This window comes from Glycine soja, chromosome 10, assembly GCF_004193775.1.
Source record: "Glycine soja cultivar W05 chromosome 10, ASM419377v2, whole genome shotgun sequence".
NCBI lineage: Eukaryota > Viridiplantae > Streptophyta > Magnoliopsida > Fabales > Fabaceae > Glycine > Glycine soja.
In genome coordinates this window covers 37,276,415-37,303,321 of record NC_041011.1, presented here as the reverse complement: position 1 = coordinate 37,303,321, position 26,907 = coordinate 37,276,415, and the positions used below count along the sequence as shown (strand labels likewise).

The 26,907-nt window shown below is 32.0% G+C and overlaps 1 protein-coding gene across 1 annotated transcript; it reads right to left on the bottom strand.

Annotated features, from left to right (window-relative positions):
* Positions 1–14,267: 14,267 nt before the first annotated feature.
* On the bottom strand, positions 14,268–16,286 carry LOC114372616 (40S ribosomal protein S3-3-like). The gene is made up of 6 exons (XM_028330275.1): positions 16,127–16,286; positions 15,874–16,021; positions 15,585–15,756; positions 15,045–15,099; positions 14,825–14,956; positions 14,268–14,717 (listed from the first exon to the last, which is right to left on the bottom strand). Exons 1-6 carry the CDS (start codon positions 16,154–16,156, stop codon positions 14,544–14,546), a joined length of 711 nt encoding a protein of 236 aa, XP_028186076.1. The 5' UTR covers positions 16,157–16,286; the 3' UTR covers positions 14,268–14,543.
* Positions 16,287–26,907: the final 10,621 nt, after the last annotated feature.

Sequence of the window (26,907 nt, the reverse complement as noted above, 5' to 3'; positions counted from 1 at the left end):
TACAGATATAGAAGAAGGATGACTTTCATCTTCCTGATGGGAGACACGTCAGATTAGTCTCAGAACAAACAGGACGACAACTCCTCAGTACAAATATAAGAAATGTACACCTAGGGTTAATTGTCTTAGGCGTCAGGTCTCTAACAAGATCTTTTGTGAGAGCTAAAGCTTTTGTAGTGCTCTTCGATCAAAGGTTCAAAGATAATAATTCTCAGGTCATAGTAGGGATGATAGAAATAAATCTAAATCAAATAGTCTCCCTGATGTACATTGCTCCTAATTATACAATGAATCTTAGTGATTTCATACAAAACATAAACCTAGAAGTCCAGACAATAGGTTTTGGAAGAAACTTTGTAGGGCACAACTTACATTTAGACATCACCTTCATAGGCAGAATAAGTGATAAAAAATCCCCTAGATACAGGACAAACACCAATCCATTAGTGACAACATTGTCATATGATGGAATTCAATTTTTGCCACCTAAAATCTTTGATTCCTCCAGGAATCAGAATAACCAATGGCAAACACATATTGATGTTGGATCCTCTAGGAGTGTTATAACCACCCATGGATCAGCTATAATAACAAATAGAAGAATAGTCTCTCAATAAGGTTTACTGACTATGAGGACATACAAAATCCTCCAAAAGAGGAGATGGAACCCTCTAGAATGTCTATGATGAATTTATGGCATTGCTCATATTTTGAATCATATATCCCTTACGAGGAACCCAAACAAACTGATTTTTTTTTTCAGAAAAAACTTTTCTCTCCCAAAAACTTCTTAAAGCAGTTGAAAAGTGGGAAGAAGACAAGAAGTGCCAAGGACAAAGTTTCGTAAATAATGAAACAGATTCTGATGACACCGATAAAGGCGATGAATATATTTTTAGACAAAAGTTATTCTCAACAATAGATAAGGAAAATTCAGATACAGATAGTACTGAAGATTTACTTGAGAAGATTGATTTACAAGAATTTTACGAAAAAGAAATCAACTTCAATAATGCATTAGAAATTAATTCCAAGATTGATGAAACAAAATCATTGGTTTCTTTTCCTAAATCTTACAAAGGTCTCATGGCTGATGCTTTTGGTACTAGTTCAAATTTTACCCCACAATTTGATTATAGTATGGAAGATTACCAGATGAGGTTCGCTCCCCGTGAAAAAATTATCGCTCCTGAAGACTTAGCCCTAGGAGATAATATAAAATCCAAAGGGAAAAGGTTGCCCATTGAACCAACATTCAATATGTCGTCTCTCCTATTAAACATAGGAAGTGTTAACCCTCAACTACTTCCAAATTACATAGAACAATGAACTTTTGTTGATATAAGAGATTATAAGGTAAACCATGAAAATCATGTACCCACCAGCCAAGACATGATAGCAAGAGCTGTAACATATTTGGGAGATATAGCTAGAGCATGTTGGGAATCATTTAAACAAACTTTCCCATAACAAATCAAAACAAATCTAGTGGACCCTGGTCCAAACATCTACAATTTCTGTAGCTTGATATAGAGAATCTTTACAGTCCAATCTGTAAATGATGGAAATACCATCAAACAAAAGATTTACCTAGGTAGCCTAGAAAGACTTTTTATAAGTTACTTTGGTAAAATAAAGGAATTTACTTAAGATTATCTAATGTATGCCTCTATAGCATAAGGGTTTATTGATAAATCTTTGGGAGAAAAATTATTCCTAAAACTCCTGGGTAAATTAGGACAAAAAATTAGAGACAGCTAGAATGACGACCAAATTGACCCTGTCATGAACAATCTGACTGTTAGAATCCAACACATAATGAAAGTAATGGAAGATACATGTACCAACATAGCCATTAACAAACAGATAAAAATGGCCGATTCAAAAATCTGCAAATAGATTTACACAACACAACAATACCACAAAGAAATTAGAAGGAAAAGGCCTCAATATAGATCGCCTAGTACACACCCCCTAGAAAGAAGAATCCAACTCGTAGGTATTCAATTAGAGCCTCAAATTCTAGAAAACCTACTCTCAACAAAGAAAGACATGTTAGAAAACTCAAAGATAATAAAAGATACACAAAGCAGCTAGAATGTTATGCTTGCTACCAACCAGGACACTATTCCAGAGACTGTTCGAACAAAACCAATTTGTTTACAAGAGAAGCATAACTAATAAAAAGTTGTAGGATGAATCTCATTCCCATAGATGAAACAATCTCTACTGACTCAGAAATATATTCAATAGTCAGTTGGTCTGACTATACTTCTGAGGAAAAAGAAGTTAACAAAGATTATAAAATCCTAAACGAATTCACTAGAAATGAGTACACCAATCTCAACCCAGTAGATGATAAATATAATCATTACGGAGAAATCCTTGATGATTTGGGATACATCCTTATGTTCAAAACTGAATTAAATGATTGTGAACATGAAATACAAGAATGTTATTTTTGCATAAGATATGCTCACAAAACGTTAAGAGCTCATTGTAGTTTATGCTACAAGAATTTTTGCAAAACTTGCGTACAAACAATTTTGAAAATCGATTTTCCTGATTTTAAAAAGGAAAATTATTCTAGAAATAAAATTACAAATAACAGGATTTCCACTTTGGAAACCAGATTAAACCAAATTGAAAAAATGGTAGACTTTCTCTACGGAAATTTTGAGAAAAGCAGATCCCCAAATTTTACTGAAGAACAAAAAAATGGGCTTATGGCACTAAAAAACAAGGATTGCATTCCCATAATTTGCAATAAAAAAGAATAATAAAAGCCTACATATTTTGGTTAAAATAAATTTTCCTAAAATAAATAATTTTGACCAAACTGAAGTAGTCTTACAAGCCTTAGTAGATACTGATTGTTCCTTTACTTCAATATGTAAAAGTGTTGTACCTCAACATAATTGTTTTAGAAGTAATATAATAACCAAAACTAGAACTATGTCCGGAGACATAATAACCAATGATATAGAAACCAAAAATTTCACCATTCAATTATCTACAAATTGTGACATTTTTGGCAAAAAGATTTTTATAAATAAAGCAGACATAGTAGATTTGCAACCGGCTAAAGAAAAAATGATTTTAGGATTTAATTTTATTATACATGATAATAGATCAGTTACTATTGCAAAAGATTATTTATTAATTTCTACAAACTTACAAATGTCACCAATAATAGACGAACTCACATCAGAGTTACGAATAAAGCATGTTGATGCCGCCACCAATACCAGTAACCAATGTCCTTGTGACATACCTGACAGTTGTAAAATAAAAAAAATCACAAAAGTATGGTAGGATAAGCACTTTAGAAACACCCCAAGATTCTTACCAAGAAAATATCTTAAATAGCATAAAAACATAAACTGGGCTACAATATGATTTATTTATAGCAGAATCTAATTACAATTCTGTTAAGACCAATAAAACCATAACCTTTGATAATATACAACAAATTATAGACGGGTTAAATAAAACAAGTAGAATAGGAGAAGACCCCATTAAATATTGAGAAAAAGATCCTGTTAAATGTAAATTAGACATTTTAAACCCAGGTCTGATAATCAAAACCAAAGACATTCAATATGGTAATTTTGAACAAGAAGAATGTAAAAATCATATAAAATCCCTTTTAGATCTAAAAGTTATATAACCCAACACTTGTCCTCAGAGGAGTCCCGCTTTTATTGTTAATAAACACTCAGAACAAAAAAGAGGAAAAACTAGGATGGTCTATAATTATAAAAGGCTTAATGATAACACTCACATAGATGGATATACTATTCCTTCTAAAGATATGTTAATAAATAGGATACAGAAGGCCAAATGGTTTTCAAAATTTGATTTAAAATTAGGATTTCACCAAGTAAAAATGCATCCCGACTCAGTAAAATGGATTGTGTTTTCTTGTTCAGAAGGATTATTTGAATGGAAAGTAATGCCTTTTGGATTAAAAAATGCATCACAAATTTTCCAAAGAAAGATGGATAACATTTTCGAAAATTATAAAGAATTCACATGTACATATATCAATGATGTAATTGTTTTTTCAAAAGCTAAGGAAGAACACTATCTGCATCTTAAACAAGTTCCTCACTTATTTGAAAAATTTGGCTTAATTATTTCAAAATCAAAAATGGAAATTTGGAAGACTCATATTTTGTTCCTAGGAACAAAAATAAGGAATGGAAAAATAAGGCTTCAGTCTCACATTTCCTAAAAAATCCTTAATTTTCTAGACAAAATGGAAGATATAAAAATCCTAAGAGCATTTCTAGGCTTGCTTAATTATGCAAGAAATTTTATTAAAGATTTAGGGAAATATAAAATTCCTTTTTACAACAAGACCTCCTTAACTGGACAAAGAAAATTCAATATAGAGGATATAAAATTGGTCCAGAAAATAAAAGAAATAGTCAATAATTTGTCATATTTATCTCTTCCACTAGATTTTGATCATCTAGTTATAGAATGCGATGGTTGCGAGCTAGGATGGGGATCCATCCTAAAGAACACGAAAAATAAATATGAAAAAATTCGTGACGAAGAAATCTGTAGGTATGCCTTAGGAAAATACCACACGAAACCACAAGTATACTCAACTTCTACAGATTTTGAAGTCAATGTTGTGATAAACACTCTAAAAGGATTTAAACTCTTTATGATTAATAAAATCGAAATCACCATAAGAATTGATTGCGAAGCAATAGTAGCTTATGATAGCCAACAAATAAATACTGATAAAAAATCTCACAAAAGATGGCTTTTATTCCCAGAATATGTTTATCATAACGGAATAAAGATAAATTTTGAACATATAAAAAGAGCTAAGAATGTTGCTGCTGATATTCTTTCTCGTTATGTAGGAATTCAACAAGATGAAGCCCTCTAAGGTCTCCTACCAAAATATAAAACACAAAATGAAGTTCGACAATCAAGAATTGTTAGTACTTACAAATAAGTTTCACTACCCTGGTAGAGAAGCTATCAATGATAAATTCAATTGCCTTATTGATAATATTTGGAATATTCCAAAACACACAAAGAATAATGAGCAATTCGTTTGTTATGTGAAAAAGGCATAATTTGTGCCTTATACAATTTCTGTATAACAGATAATCAAGGAGTTCCTCTCCTCAAAGTCTCTCCTTCTGGGAAAGGTTATACAACTTTTGTCCTATTACCATGATCCCATAAAGGTGTTTACACCAATTCTAAAGACCTTTGCTTGGTAAAGGAGGGTATTCAAAGCCCAATCTACAAAGGATTTTATTCAAGGGAAGAAGTAGAAAAAACCCTTGAATTAAATAACACTGATATCAATAAGATAAAGAAGACCCTCGAGCTAAAGCCTACAACTATAATCATAAATCCTGACCCAAGTGAAAACCTCCCCCAAAACTTACAAAGACTCCATCAGCCCAAATGTCCTTGGACCAACAAACAACTTGAACCTAGACAATTTAAAAAAGATACAAAAATTATTGTTTAAGGTACACAATAGCCAAACCCAGATTCCTGGCCTCTACATAGGTGTTCATGCCTATTTCAACTAGAAATTTGTGTACCAATAAAATGCCATTTTGTGAAGATAAAATTAATTGTCCATGCAAGATAAAATTTCTTTTTAGAAAAACCAGACTGGACCTAGACCAGCTCAAGTCATTCGGATATGAAGACTTGGCAACCACCACAAAAAGTCTTCTGGACTATGGATGTCTATAATCAATTCTGATCCCTCCCTCGGACAGGTTTGAGGGATTTAATCCCTATATAAATGAAGATATAAACTTGATACAGGTAAAAATGATGGACTATATTTCCATCAAAAGTATAACTTGCCTGAGCAATTTTTCTGCACAAAATTATCCCTCTCATGTTATGAACCTCTTACCAAAAGATCATAGGGACTTTCCCTGTTCAATGACGAATATGAGACTTGGGATGTGCAAGGTAACATACAGTACCAATACAGCCTTATGAGAGCACAAACACAAGGATATCAATGGTTCTTCTCAGATTCAGACAAAAGAAATTTTGACCCGATAAGAAAAACTCATGATACAAAACTCTTCCTACCAACATACAATGGGAAGTTTTTTATACCCTTTTGGGTTGAACACAACAATAAATTGGTACAATTTTTCCAAAAGGAGAAGAAGGACAAAGACATTTATGAGGCCAGTGGTTGTCATGGACAACATTTCCATCCACACTGATCTTTCCATGGAAGACTCATCAGACATTTTTTGCTCTGGAAACATCTAAGAAGAAGAAAATGTTACCGTTACAAAGTCTTCCAAAAATCAAAAGATAGACACATCCTTCCAAAATATAGTTGTAAATCAAGGCATTGAGTCTTTTCATAAATAGATGTTGTAAAAATGGAGTAAAACAATAATAATCAAATGATCCATATTTTTCTATATTTTGAAATATTTATATTAAGTCGATTTTAGTCTATATGAACGAGATAGCAAATGATTTTTGAATTAATATGAAATTTTGCATACGTGATCTATGTGAAATAATTTTTCAATCCAATGTTGAGTTTTAAGAAAACATTATTCAGTTGAAAGTTATAAAATAATATAATAGTTACTAAAGTTACACCAGTATAATTTGATCCCTCCTCTCTCTCTCTCTCTCTATATATATATATATATATTCTTACTTCTTATGTTTCTCTTATTCCCCTAAACTACCAAAAACTCCACTTACAAGCGCCAAAGGAAAAAATTTAAATAATAAAAGTTTCTTATTTCTGTTTTTTTTTTTTTTGCTCCTGAACAAGTGAGTGACCCAAAGTTAAAACCAAAGTTGACAACCCTCAATGATCATACAAGTAGAATTAGGAACAATGAAAGACACAACAACGGAACCAAAACAATTGACACATACCCAACATCACCTCAATCCCCAAGATGCATACTTTAACATGGAACTTACCAAATCTTTTGTGATTAAATTAACATGGAACTTACCAAATCTTTTGTGATTAAATGTACTTGTTTCAAATGATGCTCTAATTTTTGTGTGTTGTAGCGTCATCATATTGTTCATGGCATTCCAGACACCGCATAAGTCTCCAAGGCTATTTTGTAACACTCTTTTTAAAGCCCAGTGAGCAGATTCGACCCTACATTTCAGATACACAAATAACAATAAACATATACAACAATAAAGTTCCATCAATCCATCAACATTAATAGAAATAATTGAATAATTTCATACTTGTTTATTGTTGTGTTACCTAAGTGCATCACCTTATTCGTCCACACGGTAACAAATTTTTCCTTCTGTGAGATTATCCATGTATCCTTGACATAGTCAACAAACATTGGCCAAAGTGAACAAACCATTTCAAACTTCTTCAGCCACTCATCAAACTGCTGCTCCGAAGGACAATCAACAAGAGTTCCCCAGGCATCCATGACATACTCCTAAGCATTTCTTTGACCAATTAACGATTTACATTTGACCTTCACATTCTTGTTTATGTAAAAACTGCACAACAAATTTGTACACTCAGGGAATATAGTTTTCACTGCATTCATCAATACTTGGTCTCTATCAGTCACAATAACTCCAGGGAGGGCATCACGTCTTAAAAATATACCTCGAAAGAGTTCTAAAGCCCAAACCACATTATTAAGACGTTCACCCTCCAGATATGCAAAACCGGTAGAGAATGTCATCCCAATTGGTGTCACCCCAACAAAATCGAGTAGTGGGAGTCTGTACCTGTTTGTTTTGTCGGTACTATAAAAAACACCAAATTACATGCATTGACTAACTTCATTGCATTAGGGTGACACCAAAAGATATCACGAACCACGTCTTCATCCTTTAATCTGTGCCAATTGTTAGATTTCCCCTGCAGTTACTTTTTGGTCCGATTTTTCTTTATACGAATATGTTCAAGGGAAATCTGGTTTGCCGAAAAGCGCACCAGGTCGTCAAGTATTTAAAATTAAAACAGATTAATCCGAGTATTGAACTTAGGGAACTAGTATTAGACAGGGTTGAATTCAGAAATAAGGCATCGTTGAAAGAAACATTGATAATTGATGGTTTAAAACAAAATTATTCTATTCTTTCAACTAACTAAAATCCCTTTTAAAATTCTAAAATTTTGAATTCCTTTTACTAAAATATCCAAACAGACACTTTTAATAAAAAAATATTTAATTCCCTATAAAAAATACATTACATAGTTAAATTAACCTATCCAAACACACTCTTAGTGTTGTCCACCCTGCTACAATGGCCGGTTTGTCCAAATCTTTGTTGTAGACAACGTTATGATAATTTCCATCCTTGTCAACGAAATGCCATACGCCATAAAGTACGTTCTTCCACCTGACAGCAAATGACATACTAACTTCACTATAAATCTACATTTGATATAAAAAATAAGGTTGGTTAGTTACACAAAATAACTTAATAATTATATGTTAATTAAATCAAAATGAAGATGGTGTTTAAAACAGTATTTGGTGGAACCGCGACCTTCAGTATCATCTTCGCCATTTCACACCATTCTTCGTGCTCTTCATTTGTTAATTCTGACATAATTAACATTCAAACATGATATAACAAAATTGACATTCAAGCAACTGACATAATTATTAATCTATTAACTCGACCTATATTGACAGAATTAGCAATTGCAAAAGCTAACTAATTATAGACATGTCACATGTGTAAATAAACGTATCAATATGAAAGGTAGACATTCTTACTGGGCACAGTCGCAAAAAGCATCTCCAGTTCCTCGTTGAGGATGAATAACCGTGATGATGACGGAGCAGAGCGTGACATTTTGAAATATATTTGACAAAAATCATTCTCTAAAAAAGACTAACAAAATCTACATTTTTAAAAAAAATAGGTATTCAATATTTATTTTCACTCATTTAATAGTAACAATCAATTTTCAAACTATTTTTTAATATCTAATCTAAAATCTAATGTTACTTATAACTAAGATATTATTTTTGTTTTTCACTTATTTTCTTAAACTAACAATCTTTTACAATTCAAATTTTCGTTTCATAAATTTTAACAAATATATATTTCTAATCTAAATTTTTTAAAAATACGTATTCAATTATTATTTTGACTAACTAACATTTGTAAATATTTTATTTTTTATTTTCAATCATTCTCTAAAAAAACTAACCATATCTAAATTTTTTTAAAATAGGTTTTTAATCTTTATTTTCACTTACTAACATTTTTAAATATCTAACATTTTCACTAATTAACATTTTTAAGTATTCAATCTTTATTTCCACTAACTAACAATATTTAAAAATTTTAAAATAGGTTTTCAATATTTATTTTCACTAACTAACATTTTTAAGTGTTTTTTTTTCAATCATCCCCTAACAATTTCCAAATTATTTCAAATATGTTATTATCTTTCTTAAATACTAACTAACATTTTTAAATATGTTAAAATTATATTTTAGTATTTTTTTTACTAACATTTTCATCTTTCTAATCTAATTTTTGCTTCTCAAATCTAATGTTTGTTTTAAAAATCTAATCTAATCTAAAATGTAATCTAATCCTACTACTAACTAACATAAACATTTCTTAGATAAATTGAATAATACATAAATCATTCATAAATTCAATAATAAACAAATTAATGATACATAAATCAATAATCAACAAATTGATCACAAACTAATAAAATCAATACTAAACAATTTATAAAATAATTAACATATAAATATTTTTCATTTAAAATTTTTCCTATTTCTTTTTCTAATAAAAATCATTTTTTTAAAATAATTAACATATAAATATTTTTCACAGACTGAAAAATCAATTTTCTAAAAAAAATCCATACGGATTGGCAATCCGTATGGGTTTTTCACAGACTGAAAAATTGATTTTTTTTTAAAAAAAAACCATACGAATTGGCAATCCGTATGAGTTTTTTTTTAAAAAAAAACCATCGAGCAGCAGAAGCATGGCAGGGGCGGGGGAGAAAGAAAATGAAGAAGCAGTCATGGGACCAATGCAAACCAAAATACAAAATAATACACAATAGCTAACGACAAAAAACAAGTCGAAACCACCATAGCAAGGAAGAAGAAGCACCACCACAGGAGGAAGAAGATTCACTAACCTCGAAGGTGATCAACAAGATGAAACCACCATAGCCAGACGCACTAGCACCAACAAGAAGAAAAGCCGCAACCAGCAACCACGGACAACCAACCACCACGCGCAGGAAAGAGGGACGAGTCACTGTGCGAAAGAACAAATTTCGAAAGAAGAAGAAAAGCCGCGGAATGAACAATGACTCGTACGGGAGTCACTGTGCGCTTTTTATATGAAAGGGTGAAGGACATTTTTGTCATTTCACCATGGGTGCTGGGTGCCCCAAGTAACACTCTTTTATTTAATATTGATATATTATTCATCAGGTCCGCCTATGGCTCGCTGGGTCCAAATTCATTTAGCCCGTTAGGTTATATGGATCGGGCCAAATAGACTCATCTCATCTTGAACTGCCTTTTCGAAGTCCAACCTAGCTTATTTGGGGTTTGCACCCATTTTGTCAGTCCTAAGAATAATAATAGCAAAGACAAAGTTATATTTTATTCAGTTATTTAACTTTTTTCTATCTTATTTCTCATCTATTGCTTTTAAACAAAACAAGTCAACTTTTAACTTTATTCTACTTCCTTTCTCTTTTCTCTATTATTTGTCTTCTATTTTCATCTACTCTATTGACCAAACATAGCCTAGTCTCGAATGTCCTCGGCCATGCACTTGTGTACTTCGTTCTTTAACATGTCCATACGAAGTTGAAACAGAGTGGACAATTCGTCTGTGCATTTTTAAAGTTCATAGCCAATTTTAGCCCAACTGATGGGATTTTCTTCCTACATCAAAAGAAAATCTTTACACCCAACATTTGTAAATTTTTCAAAATTAACCATGCTAATAAACATATAGATTTATAATCCGTATACGGATTGTCAATCTGTATCACTCAAAATTTTTATAAAAGATTAAAAAAATTAATAAATTTAGTTATAGTTTTTTATAATTATTATAGTAAATAAATTTCTGTTTTTGACCTTATTATAATTAATTTCGATTTAACAATATATTTTTTAAATAAAAATTACAAGTTTAATAAAAATTTATATATGTAAAAAAATTATTAGATCAAAATTAATTGTCACAATATATATTATGTAAACTTATATGTACATTAAATATACATTAAAAAATTTAGTGTTATATATAATGACATTAATTATTTTATAACATAATTGATCTATTAACTCAATTGATTAAAAAATCGTGTTAATAACGATAATTCAAGCTTTTACATATTATATTATATTATATATATCTTTGAGATTTTCAAGAACTTCTAGCTCATTTTCCTAGCTTCCTCTTGCAACTGAAAAAGAAAGATTCCATATACATCAAAAAGGTGATCAATAAAATTTGATGAACAACCCAATATGTAAACTATATTAATTAGGGGAAGAATAATGTATGGGGTGCATGTTTCTTAATAAAAACTTTTTACTTTTCATTCTTTAACTACTTTCCTTATCTTTAATTTTAAAAAAAAAATATTACCTTATCTTTTTGTACTTTATAAATAAAATATTAAATGAAAAAGACACTTAATGTTTTGAAACCGTAAAATTTATTCTATATTTAACAAGTAGATGAATTAGTAAAAAGGTGATATAGGAAGATTTAAAATTAATCTTGCAGATGGAACATTGACTGTATGCGCTCTAGCGAGGAGTAAAGGGGTATGTTTTCTTTCTCTGCAGTTTCCAGTAAGATTAAACTACGTATTGCATAAGATACTTATAGTAAAATTTAAGTTTTGGGAACAAGATACTTCTATTTCTCGTTTTGGTTTTCAAGCTTTTCAAACATTCTTCAACGGAAAACAAAAAAATGCAGACACAAACGAGAAACCTTACTCAGCCAAAATGTGGATTTTCAAAAGGCCCAGTTTTGTTTGCCGAAAGACGCAATGGTAGAGCTCAGTCTCACTACTGGAATGGTATAAAAGGAACCGATCTAAACCATGAGTGGAATAGCATCTAAGCAATGACATACCATATTAGCATATCGAGACTACAAGTACACTCAAGAAGAATATTGTGCAAAATTAACAATACAAAATTTGTTAAATCATATTAATCAACTTCGTCATTTGGCTATCAAATTTAACCACCATGACAAAACACACAAAAATTACTAAATGTTTCTCCCAAGACCATAATCATGTCTCTATTCACTGCTAAGTTCAGTGAGAGACATTTGTTAAAGCAAGTCTTCAAACAAAACTAGGGTGTAAACAAACGAAAGCATGCATGCAAAGGCAGGCAAAAAGTCTCCTCAATATCGAACTAACAACTACACAAGGCAGCTTTTAACATAATCTATTTTGAGACTAATAAAGTGACATGTTACCAAAATAAATGGTGAAGGTAGAGAGAGACCTGAAGCTGATAGGTGCCACCACCAACAAGGTTCATTGTCCACGTCAAAAATTCTAAATGACTAAGGTTCATTTTCCAAGTCTAAAATTCCAAATGACTAATTTAAGGCATACACATCCGTACAACATGGCTCCACAAAACACAAAACAGATAAACTAGGACTAGGCAATAGCACAAAGAACCCTATTATTGAACTTCTAACACAATTGTCAGGAAAGCCTCATCTGTACCAAGACAAGCTGCTCCCTTATTCTCCTTCCCTTCCGAGTTCTGACATATTTCACTAATCCAAAATCATAAACAAGAAACAAACACAAGACCATATACAATAACAAATCAAATCATTCAATTAAGAGAAATATAAAATTCCAATGCCAATTGGGATTTTGGAATTATTACTACCTAGCTTTTTAACAGTATGTCCATGAAGACAGTTCTAGTTCCATCTAATTTAAATTTTCCAGGTCAACAAGGTATACATAATAAACAACACTCAACCAGCCAAATAAAAGCACTGTTTCATGAAGAGACAGAGTAAGAAGGGTCTACATACAAGTTAAACTCATCCTGCTAAATCACAACTAACCCATACTTATTCTGCTCATCAGTTGAGAGGTTGATCCACCAAGTGAAACGTTATTAATAGTTGAAAATCCAGAACCAGTTCAACAAACCTTTTCAAGACCATCTTGCAGCCAGAACATTGGATAAAATGTAGGGCATATTAAGATTCATATGCATCATAAGCATATTAAGATTCATATTAAGATTTGTTGGGTGTGCGTTGTTTTCTAGTGACACTTTAGAACATATTAAGATTCATATGCATCATAAGCAATAGACATACAAAAACTTGAGCTAGCCTAATTACTTGGTGCCTTAAGTTGATGAATACAAAGATACAACCAAGGTTATCAAATTCACAATTCTACATAAACTCACGGAGGTCCCATAAACTCACAAGAGTTTACTCAATATAAAAAATATATTAATATTCCTACATATAAAATCATAACTAAATATTTCAACGCTAAAATAAATCAAAATAACAAACTTTAACTATAGTTCAACAAACTAACATAGTGCACACCCAATCAAATATAAATTCATACAATACAAAACATAAGTTCTTAAAATAAAAGAATTTAAAAAAACATAGAAATAGTTCAAACGTCCATCAATCCTATAATTAAATCATCTCCAATATCACCACCACCACCACCATCTTCAAGCTCTTTCAAGTTTACTCCGAGTTTGGTCCACTCCAATTCTAGTGAGTTTACTCCAAGTTTGCCAGAAAATGATTCTATCTGCGATTCAGTTCACTGGGGTGTGCAGACACATAAACTCGTACGATTTAAAACTAGAGTTCGATAACCATGGATATAACTGAATACGGATGCTTCATTCCATCTTTTGAAGAATGCTCTGAAGGTAACCACACAAACAAGGACTTTACTCATATACACAGGATCTAGTATCTTGTTGATCGCTCCATAGTCACAGTGGTAAATCAAGACAAGCCAAATCTATGTTATTCCTAGTATTATGCTCAACATTAGGAAGCAAAGATTCAAAGTCAGGCCAATTCATAAACCAAATGGTAGATATGAATAGTACAATGCAAAAGGGCGTAAAAAAAAATTGCTTTTGTTCTTGGTTATGGAAGGCATCACTCGTACTATTCCTTCGACAAGTGTTACTATAAAGCAAAAAAAACTTAAAGGGAATGCAACTCCAGAATTAATAACAAAAAATTATCTATTCATAAAGGCAAGAAACATAGCATTAGAACAACAAAAATAACAAGAACTGTATCAATGACGTGAATCACAAACAAAAGACTTCAAACTACATAAGACGAAGGGTATGAGAAAGATAAAACAAATGACTTAAAATACTTGTAACTGAGTATAACAATTTCTTCAAAATTTTGAACATGTCTTCAACAACAAACATTGCATACAAGAAAAACTAGGCACTAAGCTAATATGAATTACTCCTCCAGCGTATAACTTTTCAAGCAACAGGGACCTCAATATCATTAGCAGCCAAAACTGGAGCAGGCTGGATGTATTCTTCTTCCTCCTTTGGAGAATGGATTGTGACAAGATCAGGGAGGGGAGTTTTAGGACCCTGTTTCCCCTTAGGATCCCAATCAAGCATGATCTTCACCTTAATGCCAAGAACACCCTATGAGGCAGCAAAAAATAACAATTAGCATCATCACTTCATAGTAAAATCAACAACCCAAAAGAGATAAATAGTATCAAGAATCTACAAAGAATAGAAGCAAAAACCTGTCTCAGGAGCACATGTCTCACTGCAGAGTCAATGTAATCTTTGACAGGTTGCCCAGAAGAAATCATGTACCCATCCTTAAACTTCATAGATTTGGCTCTCTGGGCTCTCAATTTTCCACTCACAATGACCTGCTCAAACCAAACAACCAAAACCATCACACAAAGCAACACCCCAATATCACAAACTTAAAACCCAAGTCACTTCTGGAGAACAAACCTCGCATCCCTTAGCACCACTCTCCATAACAAACCTCAAAACACCATAGCAGGCCCTGAAACAGGAAGTTTACACAAAGTAAACACAAACCCACAGAAAAATCACATTCGTGCAAGGGGGGGAAAAGAACAATAGTATATGTTCAATTACTAGTTAAAAATATGTTTTCACTGGGAACAATTAGGTCTAAAAACTATACTTTTGTTTATCAAAACAAACATATCTCCACACACCTTTATTAATAAAAATCAAACAAAGATACAAGAAAAACAACACAAGATTAATTTCGCACAGTAATAAATTGTCAAATCAAATAAAAACAATGTCACCAATAGAAATTGTGTTTTATCAACTAGCAATCAAGGTTTTAAAACACGGTCTCCAGGAATACAACTATGGATGCAGTATAAAGTTTTTCTGGGAAGATTTTGAGTCACGGCGACAGCAATTTTCTACATTTTTTCACAACGACATGAATCGCAATGAAACAATTTTAAAAAAAGATTACATATTTTTATCAACTAAAAAATGAATATACACCTGCGCACAGCGAGTCCACCAAGGAGCTTGTATCGAAGAGACTCAGCCTGAGCAATAGCGCAAAGACCCCTATTGTTGACCTTTTCAGCATAAAGTTCGACACTGTTCTCGGGAAACTTGAACCTCTTCTGAACCACAGAGGTAAGTTCCCTTATTCTCCTTCCCTTCTCACCTATTAATACAAAATAACCAAAAAAAAAAAAACAAAACAAAAACTTCCAATATTCAATTCCAAAGGGGTAAAATAAGAAAAATAGAAGATTCCAGAACAGAACACGGGCACACGAACCGAGAACAGCTTGGGTTCTGGTGGCTCTAATTATGATTTCGGTGCGCATCGGCGTAACCCTAACTTCCACGCCGGAGTAACCGTCCTCGGCCAACTCTCTTGTCAGAACCTCGTTCAGTTCAGCGAAGAACACTCCATCAGCTACGAACTGCGCACACAGAAACACACGATAAAAATTGAAATTATAGTTATTAATTGATGAGGTTTAATTTCAATTGGTGAAGGATGATTGTGGTATGAATGAGTGAGTCACCTTTCTCTTCTTGCTCATTTGGGTCGCCATTGTCGGAGATCGGAGACGGCGCTGAAAACACAGAGTGCGACGGCTACGATTGGGGTGTGGCGCTAAACCCTAGTTTCTGGGTAGTGAGTGGAATATATAGGTAGAGGCCGACACACTGCAAAGACGATACAAAAATAGAAATTAAACAGAATATAATTATTAATTAACCCTTTAATTGTTTTTTTAAAAGAAACTATTCTTGGTCCCACAGGGTAAAAAAATAATTTTTTTGTAACTTACTCCATATTATTGTAAATTTATGTGAAATATCTGGATAATTTTTTTATTTTTATGTTAAATTAGTATCCCATAGTATATATAATTTAATTACTTATACGTTAATATTAATATTAATATTAATAATATATAATATGGTAAAATTATTGATACTTATTTTTTATTTTAACATTATAATAAAAAATTAATATAATTATTTGATTGTTGAATGATAGTTTTGTGTTAATATTTGTAAAAATTATTAAACTTAGCAGGTTAGCCTACTTATATAATAATATATGTAATACTATATGTATTTATATATTATTTGTTTTTTTAATTTTTTAATTAATATATCAAGTATTCACCTGTTTTGTCAAAGAGTAATTTTGGTAGAAAAACTTTGTTGTTTATTGAGATTTTTTCTTTCTAGTTACTTTTTCTTGGTCGACAATATTTATATATTATATAAATACTAGAGTGAGCAACCCTTATCACAATATAAATGTTTTCTTAAAAAAATTAGGAAATATTTAAAAATATGACATTTTTAACTATTAATTGTTGTACATGATAGATATGCAGGTTATTATATATTGATAAATGCCTAGTATATTTATTTATTTTACATTTTCCTAACTTAAAAGTTTGTTTGGTTTAGCTTCATGCTAATTTCACTAATAATTAGATATATGTTTAGTGTTTTAATCCTGTAGGAATTTATTAGCTTTTTAATGTTTAATTGTAGGAAAAGAAGAATTGAAGATTTTGGAAAATTAGCATTTGGAAGATCAAGCCACACCTTTGGAAATAAGTTTTGAAGGTCAATTTTCACTAATTTTGCTTTTGCCGCTTAAGGCTAAGCATGGAAAATGAGAGGTTAAGCTTGGAAACATCAGAAAGCTCATTTTGTTACTGTACCTACGAGGCTAAGCATGGAATATCTCAGGCTAAGCCTAAGACGGTTGAAGTGGCGTAAATGAATCTGAAACAAAAGAATAAAAGACTAAATGAAGAGGGATTCAACAGTTTTGGGTTTGGGGAGCAATCTAGGGCATTTTGAGGGGTTGGAAAACTCTCACTTGTTCTTTATGACTTCCCTACCAACTCTTATCATTTTGTGCATCATTTCCTCTTAATTTTTTGCATCTTTTTCTTCTTGTAGTTATATAGTTAGGTTTATCCATTTTGGGAGTTGATGTAACTAAACTCATCTTTATGTAGACATTGTAGTTATTAATCTATGTTTATTTTTCATTATTAAGTGTTCTCTTCTATACTTAATGTTTGCTTTGGCTTGATCACTCTTTGCTTGATGGTGTTGTTTGAATTGTTATTGGGAAATGCTTTTGAACTTAGAAATGGAGAGAAATACTTAATGTGTTTTGTGTCTAGGGATAAAGTAAGGCTTGTTAGTCATCTTTTAACTCTTGTTCTTAAAGTCACTTGGTTAGACTAGTCTAAGGGATTAATAGTTTGATCAAGGGACTTAGATTCTTTCCATTCGAGGATTGAGGTTTGAATATTTTTGTAAGTGGATGATAAAAATTGAACTTTGAACTAGATAAATAACATTTATATGCATGAGAAAATGGTTTAGTGAAATTAACTCCAACACTTTTATGCATTGTTGTTTTACTTATTTTTATTGCATTCCAAGTGTTTGTAAAAGTTCTTTTACTCTTTAATTTTCTTTTTATTTAAGTTATTGTCATTTATATTCTCGTAATTCAATTAAATTGTTGTTTGTGAAAGTCATAATTAGAAAATGTTACTCTTTTGCCAAGTATTAGGTGAATCCGTATGGATATGAATATGATACTTAAATTTTTATTTTATACTATTTGTGTAACTTGATATGCTTATCAAGATGCTAACAATCATATATTTGATATACTATATTTTTTAGAATACAATAAATGGTAGGAATAAAAATTAGTTGTGTTAAGTAAGGTAGAAATAAAAATTAAATATATGTAAGAGTTTTTAGTTAAAAAAAAAATATTTTCATGAAATAATGTTTTAATTATATTTTTAAATCAAAACTTAAATTCAAACAATGAGTAAAATCTAACTAAGGTATTATAGTATTGTTTTTTATACTCGTACTTTTAAAGAATTCTTGTATTCGTACTCATACTAGTATGAGTTGTGTCCTTACCCTATGAGTACCTAAATACACCTACCCATGTTCATTATCCACATTTTAATTAATATGATAAATTTATAAATAAATAATAGTAATTATAAAAATGATATTGATTAAATTAATATCTCATTCAAAGATTTCTTTTGAATTATAAGAAAATTTGTATAATAGATATTTATAGCAAATGCATAATAAATTATTCTAACTTAATTATCTAAATTTCATTATTATTAATTATTATAAAAATATATAAAAATTATTTACATTGTAAAAAAAACAAGTAATTTTTATGCTAACAATTTAAAAAAGTTTTTATATCGATACTCATAGCCGTGTAAGTTGTGCCCTCACCCTATAGTTATCTAAATACACATACTGTTGTTCATTACCCATCTCTAGTAATATAAAAAATTATTTCATCATTGTTGACTGATAATTTTTTCAACCCCTTAGCTTATTTTAGTGTCCCTTCTTAGTTTGACTATTGTATACAATAATGGGTACATTCTTTTTTGTCATGAATCAAAATATACCTTGTTTATAGAAATCACAATTGAATTTGATCTCCGTCTCACCAAATAGTTTAAAAATAAATGTTTAATATTTAACTGCCATATGCAAAGCATGCCCTAATTAAATTACCATAACAACATAATCAAGTACTTACAATATATATTTTACAGCAAGATGGTAGGAGAAATTTTAAACATATAAGTTTTTGTGTTTTATTTTTATTTTTAAAATTATTATGTAAAATCCTTTCAATTCCTATCTCCTAAGCATTTTATTATTGACTTACAATAAAAAGAAACTGAAATATTTTTCACATAATAACCAAGCATATTAATAAAAAATGATTAATTAAAATTCTTTAAGTATGAACCAATATGACATATGAAAGTGACGAGAGACATTTATAATCTTCTTTGAACTATTGATAATAACATTGAAAATAAATACGAATTTATTAAGAGCGAGTTATTCTCTTTTTACTTATTTTTTCTCTTTCCCTTTGTAACAAACAAAATCAATTCTCTAATCGTTGTTTTGGAATCAAACCCATGAAAATTACATATATTAATAGAGAAATAACATAGGAGGACAAGGTTTATAGCATGCTTTAAGAAAAAAAACTTATTATATATGTGGAAAAATTATAGCCTATAGACTCTCATCTTGGTAATAAAGAAGCAAGTAGCTACATCATTTTTTAAGAATTGTACTCATAATTTTAAGTTACAAATAAAACTCTTACGAGAAGCAAAATGAATCTTCCAAAGGAGTATGTGGAAGACTTGAAAGAATAATTATTATAAACAATAAAAATGATTTGTTAAAGAAAAAAATGTGAAAGGTTGTAATAAATTTTTGTTGGAATCTTTACAAAATATTGTGTCATAACAAACCTGGTATAGTCGACACATGTACTCCAAAGTGTGAGGTACTCTTTGATCGTGATGTGGATAAGGTGTCTAAGGAAGCATTCACAAATTTTATATTTTTATATTAAATAAGATATAATATTTATATTTAATCTCTATATATATCCAGGTATATAATAAAAGAGGAGGTCAATGAAATCCCTAAAATGTCCATGACTAAGAGCTTGACATGTGGCACTTTTGCTGGATTTTGGTAATTTTACCCCTCCAGATTTGGCCTTAGTCTTCTGCCACTTGGCTTTCTGTGTTGTCTTTGTTTTCTGTTGGTTGCTCCACGTGCTGAATCTAGAGGCACATTTGTGTTAATGCTTCCTGGTTGCTCCACTTGCTGAATCCAGAGGTAGACCACTTCTCTTTCTTCCTCTCATTTACGTTAATGCTTCTTGTGTCTGAATCCATTCATGCTTTAATTCTTTAACAAATACTAATTTGTTCCCTCTGTTTTCCTTATTTTGCTTCCTCGGTTTGCTTTCTTTTTTCTTAATTTTTTCTGTTTTCAGTTCCAGTTGAGTTTGCCAGCTGCCATGGTCTTCCATTTTTATGCACGATTTGTATAAGTTGATTGCTTCTTCGTTTCTATTCCCTCGGTTCTTCACTTGCTTCTTCGTTCAGTTCCTCCTTGGTTCTTCACTTTCTCTTTGCTTTCTTCCTCCACTCAAGGTGTGATTCTGTGGCTTTTGTGCTTCTTTCCTATATATGTTTTTTTTCTCGGTTGTTTGGTGCTTGACTGACTTTGCTGGGTTTTTTTCCAGGTTGTTCTCCTTTGATTTTCGGTTTCTTTTACTGCATGCTTGTGTTCATGTTTTGTGGTTCCTTGTTGTGTCCTTTTATTTTCTCTGTTTTGTGTTTTATTACGTGTGTTTTTAGATTTTTCCTTACTTTGCTTTTCTATTTGAGGTCATTTCCGTTTGTTTTGTACGGTGTTCTCTCTGGTTGTGGGGAGTGAAGGTAATACCTTCTCACATAGGCATCAACTTTGGTTTAGCCTTCTTTTTGGTTGTAAATTTTTGGGAAATAAATCCCCTGTTTTTTGTCTAACTTTTGAGGCAGTTGACGTTTGGTAGAGCTTCTTTAGCTTAAGTATTTTTTTGTGTTTTTTTTCGTTGGTGTTTTCCTAAGATTTTTTTCTTTTTGTGAATGCATGGTTGGATTTTTTGTATCATTGTGTTTCAGTTAGTTTCTGCTATGGTTTGTTTGCGAAAAATTGTGGGTGTGTTTTGATTATAAACTGATACATTGACGATTGTTTGTTTCTATATTTTTTTGGTGTGATGCTGACACTTGCATGTCTATTATACACTTGTGCCCGCAGGTTGGCTGATTCCTATGGATATTTGCTTTTTCTAATGCATGTCTATTATATATTGTCTTGCACTCTGTAAGACGATTATTGGTTGCAGTTCGTAGAGTACTTGAATGAGGCTGAAAATGATGTTCCAACCGGCTTGTTGGCTTGTTTTTGTTTTCTGCCATGTACATTGTTAGTGAAATGGGTTCTAAGTTATGTGTTTGGTCAAATGCCTAAATGAAGTTTTAGTTTTTAATCTTAAAAATTCATGTGTGTTCTGGTTTTGGGATACCTCTGATGCAATCCTACTTCCCAAGGGCATTGGATAGAAGACTCCAAGAAGATTTCGGGCCAAAGATGCAAAAGAAGGCCCTAGGATTCTTATGAACCTTAGGGTAGATTTCGGGCCCATGGGCTAAGTATGAGTCCACTTATCTTTGTACATATTAGATTAAGGTTTCATTAATTTTGGGCCTTGTATTTAGGGCTCCATAATGTAGGTAGGGTACCCTAGAAATGTAGGATTTTTCAGCCCTTGTATTTTAAGACACCTAGACTAGTTTTTGTATTAGGGGCACTTTTGTAATTTCATATGCATTAAGTGAATATTTGATGTGTGTTGAGAAATAAATTTAATTGAATTGGGAGAAACCCAATTCAATTAAATTTTAGAGGGGGAGGTGAGCATTTGCTTGCTACACCCCATTGCCACATCATATAGTCACACTTTGTGCATGTCCTTCATGCTTTACATGCCTCGTGACACCTAAGCACACTTAGTGGAGAATCTTGGACTTGATCTTGGATTAGTGGGTTGAATCATATCTGAAATTCACTAATCATAATCAGTGAAATTTTGGCTCCAAAATTTGGCTCCACAAATTCAATTTCAAATTCAAGTGAAATTTGAATAGAAATTCAAATTTCCCTCCAATTTTGTGTGACACTTAGGCTATAAATAGAGCTTATGTGTGTGCATTTTTTCAACTTTAATCATTTGAAAATTAAACTTCAGATTTCAGAGCTCTCTTAGAGCACAAAATTTCGTGCTCTTCTCTCCCTCTCCCTTCATTCATCTCCTTCTTCCTCCAAGCTCTTATCCATGGCCTCCTATGGTGGTGAACTTCTTCTAGACTCATCTTCTCCTTGAAGTGGCGTCTCCTCTCTCTCTTCCTTCTCCATTCCACTGTCATTCATCTTCCAAGAAGCAAAGGAATCCATTGATGAAGAAGATCCTAGGCCTACTAGCTCCAATGGAGCATACATCATGTTTCCTCCCCCTTGAAAAGGATTTGACCTCAAATCCAGAGGTTCTTGAAACTCATGGATTCTTTCCTCTACACCTGTAAAAAGAATAAAAACATATGTATTAGTGATGTTGGGTATATTAGAGTACGGTAAGGACTGAAAACCCCTTTCTTGGCCATCTTCCCTTGAGAAAATATAGTTCCTCACCAACTCAATGAATGGTGCTACAATTATAGAAAAATATGGGACAAACCTTTTGTAAAAGTTTGTTAAGATATTGAAGCCCCAAATTTCCCTTATACTTGGTGGAGTAGGCCACTCAGGAATGACATTTATTCTCTTAGGGTCCATGAGAAGCCCTTGATCACTATTTAAAAAGTTAAGGAAAGTAATGGAATAAAACATACCTTTTTCTTAATTTTCATGTTGATTATTTCTACAAAAAATTATGACAAAGCTAAGGTGTCCCACATGAGCACCTAGGTTTGCATTAAAACAAAAAATAAGAACAAACCTACCTAATGAGTCCCTATGTACACAAATCATGAAGATGTTGGGTGCATGAGTGATTTTACAAAAGAGTGTTGCACCACTCAACACATTCATCATACCACCTATCATAGGGATTTGGTGCCTAATAATACCTATTTTAGGCACCAACAAAGCACAAGGATTTAAGCTCTTGCGAACCAAACCCTCATCCAACAGCTCCTTTACTTGAGGAATAACCTCAAGCTCAAGAGGTATGGCGGTGCTAAGGGATGTTTCCCTTGATAGGAGAAGGTAGAAAGATTGTTTAAGAAGGAGTGCCCTTTTAATATCACCTTTTGTTGCTAAATGATTTTCCTTCTTAACAATCTTCTTGGAGGAATCCTTTTCCTTCCCCTTGGCCTTTGAAGACAAGACCTTACTATCCTTCTTTTTCTTTTGTTTTTCTAGTTTTTCTTCCTCATCCTTCTTATCTTTTATAGTTAGTTGATCTTTGGTCACCTGTGAAGGTGTTTGAGGATGCAACACAAATTTAGTGCCAAGATGGGTGAGGATAATTTCATTAGTTAGGCCATTGTAAATGATCTTCCTATCAAATTGTCATGGCCTTCCTAAAAGAATATGTCCTGCCTCCATGGGAACTATATCACAACTAACTTCATCCTTATATGTCCCAATGGAGAAAGGTACCTTCACTTGTTGGTTAACTATCATTTCCCCTTGCTCATTGAGCCATTGAAGTTTATAAGGTTTTGGGTGGGGAATGATAGCGAGGTTCAACTTGGAAACTAATCTTGTGCTACAACAATTACAACAAGATCCACTATCCACAATGAGAGAACAAGTTTTATCTAAAATTTTGCATCTTGTATGAAAGATGTTCTCTCTTTGGGATTGAGATAGATCACAAGATTGACCTCCAAGGAGCCTTCTAACAATTAAGAGGTCACCTTCTTCATGGGGGTAGACTTCCTTACTAGACTCTTCACCCCTTACTTCATCTTCACTTCCACTAGAGGAAGGGCAAGAAGTAGTCTCCTCTTAACTACTATAAATGTCTTGACCCCTCATGATCATGGTTTTCTTTGTGGGGCATTGAGAGACAATGTGACCTCTCCCAAGATATTTGAAGCATTTAATGTTGCTAGTCCTTTCTTGGGAACTAGTCTTAGGGGTGTATTTCTCTATGATCTTACCCTTATCTTCCTTGGGTTTTGAAGGTGCAGCCCCCAAAATTCCATGGGCTTGGTCCTTCTTTGGATAAGAGTGAGAGCCATAAGATTTTGAAGAAGACTTTCTTTAAGTTGTTGCTCCACTCTTATACAAAGTTGGACTAGCTCATCTAGGTCCCTATATGGAAGGAGTTCAACCTTGTCCCTCACTTCCATATTAAGCCCACTAAGGAACCTAGCTATGCTTGTTCTTTCCTCCTCCCTAAGTCCAGCTCTTAAAAGGAGTAGTTCCATTTGTTGTCTATATTCTTCAACACTCATACTCCCTTGTCTAAGCCTTTGGAGCTTGTCCATAAGCTCCCTTTCATAGTAGGAGGGAATGTGTCTCTTCCTAAGGGCATTCTTAAGATCATTCCAATACTCTACTGAAGGATCCCCATGAATCCTTCATTCCCTAACAAGGGAAGTCCACCAATAGAGGGTGTACCCTTGAAAGCTAAGGGTAGCCAATGGAACTTTTCTCTCTTCGCTAATATGATGGCAATCAAAGAGTTGTTTAACCTTCATTTCCCAATCTAAGTAGGCCTCAACATTATCTTTTCCATGGAAATATGGGAGGCTAATGTTAACCTCTTGAGGCCTTCTATCCTTTTCTTTTCTTTGGGAATGATGTTTAGTATGTGAACTATGACACCCTCTATAATAGTCGCTAAGTTCTTCACTTAAACTCTTGCAAGAGTCATGACTACTATAGGAGACATGTTTTTCTCTTTCATTTCTTTCATTATTTTTCTTCTTTCTTCCTCTCTTATTTTCTCTCTTTTATCTTGACTTATTTCTTCCACTCTTTTTTTTCCTTTTTATTTTCTCTCTTGTTTTTCTTTCCATAACTTAAGGGATCTCAACTCATCTAATATCTTATACAAGGGGTCCTTAGGAGTAGAACCCTCCCCATTAACTCTAGATGAAGAATGAAGCCTCATGTTGGTTCCTAAGTTGTGGTTCTTTCTTGTTGGGAGTTTGAAAACAATAGGTCAAAGAAACTATGGTTGAAACTAGCCAAAATAAACACTAAAAGAGGTGTGAAAGACAAGGTAAAAACTAATTGGTAAAAGGTAAGCTATCTAGGCGGTTTGACAATGGAAGGTAAAGGAAATAAGCTATGAAAGTAAGCAATAAATGTAAACTAGGCGAATCCTAAGAGTGTTTAGATGACCACATTTAAGGTTCCCAACAAAACACTCACAATCCTAAGGGAAAATTGCCTAAAATTATTACACATGCTTGATATATTAACACATGGTACATTTGGTTGGTTTTTTAGCATTTTCGCATCACACTTCCAGTTCACTTGCTTAGTCCACGTGCCTTCTTTTCCAACCTTGATAATGATTATATTGCCTCTGCAAAGTATTCATATTCAAATTCAAATGCATTAAATTATCAAATATATAGAAGATAAACCCCAAACCAAAATTAAACCATAAGACAAAGAGAAAAAATAAACATGAAAAAAAAACACTTTTTTTTAGCTGAACAATCATATTTGGAAAAAATTAGCAACTAGAGAGAAACATCTAACTCTTGTCATCACAACATAAAAAAAGATCTTTAACTATAGCCTCCATAATAATAATAATAATAATAATCATATTATACCCTTGCTTGATATATTAACCATGGTACATTTGGCGGGTTTTTCAGCATTTCCGCATCACACTCCCAATTCTCTTGCTTAGTCCACGTGCCTTCTTTTCCAACCTTGATAATGATTATATTTCTTCTGCAAAGTATTCATATTCAAATTCAAATGCATTAAATTATCAAATATATAGAAGATAAACCCCAAACCATAATTAAACCATAAGACAAAGTGAGAAAAAATAAACATGAAAAAAAAACACTTTTTTTAGTTGAGCAATCAGATTTGGAAAAAATTAGCAACTAGAGAGAAACATCCAACTCTTGTCATCACAACATAAAAAAGGATCTTTAACTAGATCCTCCATAATAATAATAATAATTTAAAATAATAATAATTATAATAATAACACAAAATTATATAGAACTTTATGATTTAAAATCTAAAATTACAGTATGATATAAACAGTATAAATAGCACCCTAGTTTTGGAAAGTCCAATAATTGTATCCTCAGTTTTCCTATCGTTGCCTTTAGCTGCTCCAGATAATATTCTACACAGTATACAAAATAATTTAAATAATAATAATAATAATAATAATAATATTGATAATTATTGTAATAGTAATAATAATTATAATTCTAATTCTAATTATCATAATACTAATTATCATAATAGTAATAATAATAATAATAATAAAAGTAGCCACCAGCGTCATGTTCTCATCAACTGCTACCACCTCCATTTGCGTGATGTCCTCACCAAGTTTGTTTGGTTTCTTCGTTCTTAATTGTTGTTGTCTGTCTCTTTTGTTGCCCGTTCTTGCTTTTGTTTCTTTTTGAATTTTTCACTTCCTCATTGGTTTTGTTGCTGTCAATTTTTCTTTCACCAAACAACGCTTTGCTTTTCTTTCTCTATGGATTAATATATGACGCTATATGTTTATAGCTTCAATTAATTATTTTAAATTTTGAAGACATGAACTAAAATAAATAATTTGCAAAATTTAGCTTGACATGTGGCACTTTTGCTGGGTTTTTGGTAATTTTACCCCTTCAGCTTTGGGTTTAGTTTTCTGCCACTTGGCTTGCTGTGTTGCTTTTGT